Here is a 7,538-nt window from a genome sequence, read left to right on the forward strand (position 1 = left end):
ACTCGTAGGAATGGTGATACTCTTGCATAGCTCCCAGTAATTGGGCAGGAGAACTTCCTGGTGGATCCTGCTCCATGTTCGCTTGTGGCTTTTTGGACTCCTTCTCAGCCCAGAAATGGGCTCCTTCACGCCCCTCACAAGCACTGTTCCCTCTAAGCTGAGTTAGTGAGAGCTAGCTCACAGATTTTTGGCCTCCAGCTCACACCTTTTTGTCTCAGCTCAGGAAAAAGGGCCCCCAGCGCAAACTAATTGATGCAGGAGCTCACAACTATAATGCCACTCGCTCACAAAGTAGAATTTTGCTCACGTGACTCCATGGCTTAGAGGGAACATTGCTCACGAGAGTCAGGAAATCTAATTACCAGCAACAGATACAAAATGTTCCTTGGGGTGAAAAGCCTCCGCAGGAACTGGATTTAAGTACTGCGGTCTGAACTCTCTGCTCACGACCTGAGTGCGATTCCGGCGGAAGCTGGGTTTTTAGGTAGCCAGCTCAAGGTTGACTCAGCCTTCGATCCTTCCAAGGTCAGGAAAATGAATGCCCAGCTTGCTGGGGGGAAAGCGTAGATGACTGGGAAGGCAATGGCAAACCACCCCGTAAAAAGTCTGTCGTGAAAACGTGATGTGACATCACCCCAGAGTCGGAAACCGACTGGTGCTTGCACAGGGGACCTTTCTAGGTTTGCCAATCCCCAGGGTGGGGGCGGGGGGATCCCCCGATTTGGAGGCCCTACCCCCGCTTCAGGGTCGTCAGAAAGCGGGGGGAAGGGAGGGGAGGGAAATGTCTGCTGGGAACTCTGTTATTCCCTAGGGAGATTTATTCCCATAAAAAATGATGGATCCGTGGGTATCTGGGGCTCTGTGGGGGCTGTTTTTTGAGGTAGAGGCACCAAATTTTCAGTATAGCATCTAGTGCCTCTCCCCAAAATACCCCCCAAGTTTCAAAAAGATTGGACCAGAGGGTCCAATTCTATGAGCCCCAAAAGAAGGTGCCCCTATCCTTCATTATTTCCTATGGAAGGAAGGCATTGAAAAGGTGTGCCGTCCCTTTAAATGTGATGGCCAGAACACCCTTTGAGCAATTATGCTTGTCACAGCCTTGATCTTGGCTCCACCCCCAAAGTCCCCAGATATTTCTTGAATTGGACTTGCAACCTAGACTTTTCCTTTCCTTGCTTTATTTGTCATTTTCATTCAGTTATTTTGTTCATTCAATCTGGCCGAGTTGGCTTTTGAACCCGGGCCTTCTCTATCTTGATCCAGCATTCTAACCACTACAAAAATCCGAGTTTGGCCACGTGTCCAATTATTATTGTTGTTTTTTGGGGGGTGTCTGCACTTGGAAGTCCTGGTGACCTCTGGTGACTGACCTCTATGGGAGCCTGGAGGTGGAGGATATTCAGAGAGGCGGCTGAATGAAGCCTGCCTCTGCCTCCCAGTCCTGGTGTTCCAAGGAGGTCTCCCAACCAAGTACTTGCCAGCATCAGCCCTGCTTAGTTTCCGATATCTGACTAGATCGGGCTTGCTTGGGCTCATTGTTTTGTTTTCGTAGTCATTCAGTTTCCTTTACCCTCCCCCCACCTTTCTCCCCAAGAAGGGATTCTTATGTTGTCTATCTTCTTTTTTATCTTCACAACAACCCTGCGAGGTAGGTTTAAATCATGGAATCATAGCGTTGGAAGGGAGCTGCGGTGGTCATCTGGTCCAACCCCCTGCACAATGCAGGAACTTCACAAATACCTCCCCTCCACATCCCCTGTGGCCAGTGTTCCCTCTGAGCTGAGTTAGCGTGTGCTAACTCACACCTTTTTTAGCCTCCAGCTCACACACGTTTTTGTCTTAGCTCAGGAAAAATGGCCCAGAGCACCATAATTTACGCAGCAGCTCACGACTTTAATGCCAGGAGCTCGTAACTTTGATACCAGTAGCTCACAAAGTAGAATTTTTGCTCACAAGATTCTGCAGCTTAGAGGGAACGTTGCCGGTGACCCCTGCTGCATTGCCCCGAAGATGGCGACGAAACCTCCAGGGTCCCTTGCTCAAACTGGCCTGGAGAAAAAATGCTGACCACACGGACCCCAAAATCACAGCTAACCCAAGGAATGGGTGTGTGCCAGACGAAGCATTTTTCCTGGACACTCTATTAATAGACAGCGATGTTACGAGGGTTGTCGGGCCTCCCGCTGGTCTGGTCTAGAAGCGCACTGCTTAGATACCCTGTTTTTAGAGGTGGTCTTTGCAGGCTCAGGACTTTGGGCCACCAAATATTGGAAGATGTGGAGACAGTCTTGCCTTAGGACAGTGGCTCACAAACGTGGTGCCCGCGGGCATCATAGCCAACTCTTTTCCTTGAGGTGCCAATCAAGTGTTTTTTGAAAGTAGGAAGGGCCTACATGGGGTTTGGTCTGGCAAGGTTCAGATGGGATACTGGAGGTTTGATCAGCCGCGCAGATTTTTTAAAAAATGTTGCTTTGGCGGCAGCTGTACGAGGGTTTTCCACGGTGTGCCTGACGGTAAGCTGCGGCGGCCATTTTGTGGCTGGCTCCGCCTCCCGTGGCAGCCATTTTATGACTGTGCCTGTCACACTGTCAAAATTCCAAAGCTTCCCTGAAGTCTCAAAATGGTTGGGAAGGCCTGTCTGTGTGATTTTATTTTATTTTTCTTTCTTTATTTTCTGACTGGGGGGGGGCGGGAAATGGAGGAGGACTGGGTTCGATTGAGGGCGGATCACCCCCTTGGAGCGGGCCGGGCTTTAGGGGAGGGATGATGGGCAGAGAGCGGCCATCGGAAAGCCTCACCTGTCCCCCTGCTCCCCAGGTGACCGACATCCTGAGAGGAAAGGCCTCCCGGCCCGACCATGTCCGCGAGGGGCTCGTCCCCGACAACCAGCACGGCCAGCTCTCCTGGCATCCGGCCTTCCCACCCCAGTGAGTTACCACACCAATAAACATCTTAGCGGGTATTTCTGCCCGCACCCCAGCAGTAGGCTCAGCCAGGGATGAAAAGGGGTGGTGTGCTCTTGTGTATATAGGAACAGCTCCCACGCCCAGCTCACCCTTCGAGGAGAAAGTGTCGCTCTCAGGAGTTCTCTGATTGGCAGATTAATAAACCTGTCAACGGTGGGAGCCATTTTTAATGCTGACGGAAAATTTTAATTGGCGGAGCTCCAAGATAAGAAGAGGCTTGCTTGCTTGCTTGGGGGGCTTTCTCTGTTCCATTGGAGCTGTTTTAAAAAAAATTTTTAATAATATTTCATTGCATTGCATTGATAGCAATTTGGTGTTGTGGTTAAGTGCGCAGACTCTTATCTGGGAGAACCCGGGTTTGATTCCCAACTCTTCCACTTGCACCTGCTGGAATGGCCTTGGGTCAGCCATAAGCTCTGGCAGAGTTGTCCTTGAAAGGGCAGCTTCTGGGAGAGCTTTCTCAGCCCCCACCTACCTCACAGGGTATTGTTGGCAGGGGGCGGGGAGGTAATGGAGATTGTGACTGCTCTGAGACTCTGGCCGTTTTCGCACTCACGTTTTACTGGCGCCACGACCCTCCTGACGCCGGCGAATCTGCATGGATTTCCCACCAGAAGCGCCGGCGCACCCAGAAGCGCCGCTACTTCCGTCGCTAAGCCAGCGCAAACGCAAATTGCAAAGATGCAGGAAAACGTTTGCGCTGGCTTAGTGACGGAAGTAGCCGGCGCTTCTGGTGGGAAATCCATGCAGATTCGCCGGCGTCAGGAGGGTCGTGGCGCCAGTAAAACGTGAGTGCGAAAACACCCTCTGAGATTCAGAGTGTAGGGCGGGATATCAATCCAATATCTTCTTCCTCCTTCCAGATTTAAGAACCAATGACAGTGAAGTAAAATTATCTGGTAGGCAGTGGTTTAGAATGTAAAATGGTACAATGACAGAATAGTAAAATTGACAAATTGAGCAAACCTTTGATCTGAGTAGCATGAGCATGCGAAAGCAACAAAACAGCAGTATGCAGTAAAATTAACAAACTGAGCAAACCTTTGATCTGAGGATCTAGTTACATTGCGCGGATTAATCGATTTGACTCTCAGTCCTTCAGAAGGGCTCTGTTCTTTGACCTCCTGCTTCCATTTTCCCTCCAGGCACACTGCGGGCCTCACCGGACTCCTGCCCCACTACCCCTAGTCCTGCCCGGACCCCGAAGACCCCCAAGGGCGGTGCAGTCCCCCACAGTGCCCCACCAGAAGTCAGACAGCGTGACTTCCTCGAACAGGACCTCAGCAGCCAGCCCCTTACGTGGAGTGAAACTGGAGCGGAGCCTGACTCCACCCGCGCCGGAGCAGCTCGTGGGCTTTGCTAGCGCCCCAAATTCTTTCTGCCCCTGCCGGAGACCATGATGGACCCATGCGTTCCACAGCACCCTCTATCCTTCTCGCCCTCCCCACCATAACGCCTCGAGCCATCCTGTCCAGCTGCTCCCCGTCGGCCTGAATCCCTCCGCCGTATCACTGCACGACATTCCCTAGTGGGTCAGATTCACTCCCGGGGCGTGGGGTTGGATCAGTCGCTGACGCTGCTGGGTGCCGAGAAGCCTCTGGACGCCGATTGTAAAGGACAGCAGATCAACGGCAGGGACAGCGGGCCCGGAGGGAGCTGACAAGAAGAGGCAAAGGGACTCCCGTCAGCTTCGAATCTGTCGGAAACTTCGCCAGGGGCAGCGTGCTTTACGAAGCAGCCGGACAAGAGGTCGTGCTGGGGATTTTCACCTCTGCTGCTACGGTTTCCTAGAGCAAAACTGGCCCACGTTTGCTGCTTTCGATATCCAGAACCCACTTGATTCCCCCACTGGGAACCGAAGGCCTTCTTCTCTTCCATTTGTTTGTAGCAACGCACGGTTCGCCCTTGCCTCACAAGCTGATGGTTCTTCGGTCCATTGGCCCAAACGGTCTATCCGGTGGTTCATCTTCATTCTCGCTTCCTAAAGGGGCTGAGCAGCGGTGAGGATTGGAGCCCTCTCTCTTACCTCCTTCCCCCTTGAAAGAGCACACAAAGATGGCGGCGCTGCAGGAGTTGCCGGGGCAACAGCCTCGCTGTTGTGTGTCTCCCCTTAGTGGAAAGGGGGTTTAATTGCACAGCCTTTGGCAAGTAGCACATTCAGAGCATATCACAAGCAGCCTGTGCCTCAGGCCAAAAATCGAACTAATACAGACTTGTTTCCTTAAGCTGCTAGCCAGCTTTCTCTCTCCCACCCCCAAGGAAGTGCCCAAGCAGGTAGGAAGCCTATAACCCTCCCAGCCACTGCTGTTCAGAGATATGCAGGGAGGTTCCATTTCACCATCATGCCTAATAGTTGTTGCTGCCTTCAGATATCTGGCCGCCAAGCTCGCCGCACTTCAAAAGGCATCTTTTAGCACTTTGGAGAAAGGATTCTGGGTTAAGATCTTGTCTCTGTAGGTTCGGCCACACTCCCCCCCCCCCACTCCGGTAACAGTGCAGGATTTCCTAATGGTTACCAAACAGTCCGTTTCAAGAAACGACAACCAAAGAGCAAGGTGGGCAGGGAGGGTGGTAGGGAGAAGACACTGGGATTTTTTTTCCAGAAAGCTTGAGAAGCTACAGGGAAACGCTGTGGTGCATTTTCGACGCCTGAAATTTCAGAAATTCCCCAGACAAGAGTTTGGCCGTTAGAGGAAGTTATACGGCTGGAGGTTATTAGTCAGTAAAACGAGATGTGGGGGGGGGGGGGGGAAGAGAGAGAAGGGATGTTGTGGCCAGCGTTCCCTCTATGCTGTGGAGTCTTGTGAGCGAAAATGTTACTTTGTGAGCGACCAGCATTCAAGTTGTGAGCTGCTGTGTCAGTGCGTTTCCTCTGAGGCTTTTCCTGAGCGGTGACAGAAATGTGTGAGCTGTAGGCTAAAAACGGTGAGCTGGCTCACACTAACTCCGCTTAGAGGGGACACTGGTTGTGGCCCACAGTACAGGCAGTCCTTGCAAACAACTTGGGCCATTCCCCCCTTTCCTCCCCATTCCAAGATGGGGCTTCCCATTGGAGAAAAGGGGGGTTGTTAACTTTGCTCCGTGGAGACGAAGGTTGCCAGGCCTGTGTTGGAATATACCTGGAGACTTTGGGGGTTGGATCCAGGAGAGGGCGGGGCCTGGGGAGGGGAGGGGCCTCAGTATGCCATCATGCCCTAGAGTCCGCCTTTCCAAGCAGCCATTTTCTCCAGGGGAGCCGATCTTTGCCAGCAGGACGCCAGTTGTCGAAGTGGGAGATCTCCAGGCCCCACCTGGAGGCTGGCAACCTACGCCCAACATGCAAAAGGCTTGGTGGTGTTCCTTCCTTCCCCCACAAATTGTTGATATTAACCCATCTGCTCCCAATCAGAAGATGGATCTTGGGGGGCTGACTTACCTGCCCCCCTCTTCCCCAGATGTTATTTTCCCCTGCCTTTTTATCAATACTTGAACAATTAGCACCTTCCATTCCTTACATGCTAGAGAAAGGGGAGGGGGTTTGCTGATTGGGTTGTGGGGGGGATCGGTCCCCTTCGAACTTGTCAATAAAGTATTTTTTTTTCTACTTCTCAAAGCCTCCCCGAAGTGTATGTTGCGTGCATGTGTGCGGTGTACCACATGTGAGAGCCAGTTTGGTGTAGTGGTGAGGTGTGCGGACTCTTATCTGGGAGAACCGGATTTGATTCCCCACTCCTCCACTTGCAGCTCCTGGAATGGCCTTAGTTCTTGCAGAGTTGTCCTTGAAAGGGCAGCTTTTGGGAGAGCTCTCTCAGCCCCACCCACCTCACAAGGGTGTCTGTTGTGGGGGGAAAGATATAGGAGATTGTAAGCTGCTCTGAGTCTCTGATTCAGAGAAAAGGGTGGGGTATAAATCCGCAATCGTCGTCGTCTTACAGGTACAGAAGTCCGCAGCATCAGCACAGGGTGAGGTGGGGGGGGGGAGCTTCCAAAGAGTGCTTTGACTTCCTGTGGTTTTCAGAGGAACGTCAAGATTCTGTTTCTCTTTCCCCCCTCCCCTTGCAATTGGCCAGTTGTGCCCGAGAGTAGCATGAAGCTGCAGGGTGTGAGCGGATCTGTACTGTGCACCAGTATAACCTGGGTGGGAGGGAATGGATGTGAGTCAGTGGCAGAGCATCTGACCTGCATACAGAAGGTCCCAGGTTCAGTTCCCGGACACTTCAGTCAAAAGGATAAGGCAATAAGCAATGGGAAAGATCTCTGCCTGGAGAGCTGCTGCCAGTCTGAGTAGACAACAATGACTGGGAGGGACTAAGGATTTTAGCATGAGGCAGCTTGATGTGGCTCAGTGGTAGAGCCTCTGCTTGGCATGCAGAAGGTCCCAGGTTCAATCCCTGGCATCTCCAGTTAAAGGGACCAGGCAGGAGGTGATGGGAAAGACCTTAGCCTGAGACCCTGGAGGGCCATGAAGTGGAGCTGTGGCTCAGTGGCAGAGCCTCTACTTGGCAGGCAGAAGGTCCCAGGTTCAATCCCCAGCATCTCCAGTTAAAAGGACCAGGCAGGAGGGGATGGGAAAGACCTCAGCCTGAGACCCTG

The 7,538-nt window shown here is 52.4% G+C and overlaps 1 protein-coding gene across 1 annotated transcript in view; it reads left to right on the forward strand.

Moving 5' to 3' along the window:
• The window catches only part of BCL3 (BCL3 transcription coactivator), a 46,119-nt gene extending 39,566 nt beyond the window's left edge, over positions 1–6,553 (forward strand). The window contains 5 exon segments of the mRNA XM_060257990.1: positions 2,818–2,868; positions 2,870–2,927; positions 4,112–4,173; positions 4,175–4,486; positions 4,489–6,553. Coding sequence (XP_060113973.1) covers positions 2,818–2,868; positions 2,870–2,927; positions 4,112–4,173; positions 4,175–4,486; positions 4,489–4,626 — 621 coding nt within the window. The 3' untranslated portion in view covers positions 4,627–6,553.
• Positions 6,554–7,538: the final 985 nt, after the last annotated feature.

The sequence above is a fragment of the Heteronotia binoei genome, chromosome 17, assembly GCF_032191835.1.
Source record: "Heteronotia binoei isolate CCM8104 ecotype False Entrance Well chromosome 17, APGP_CSIRO_Hbin_v1, whole genome shotgun sequence".
In the NCBI taxonomy this organism is placed as follows: Eukaryota; Metazoa; Chordata; class Lepidosauria; order Squamata; family Gekkonidae; genus Heteronotia; species Heteronotia binoei.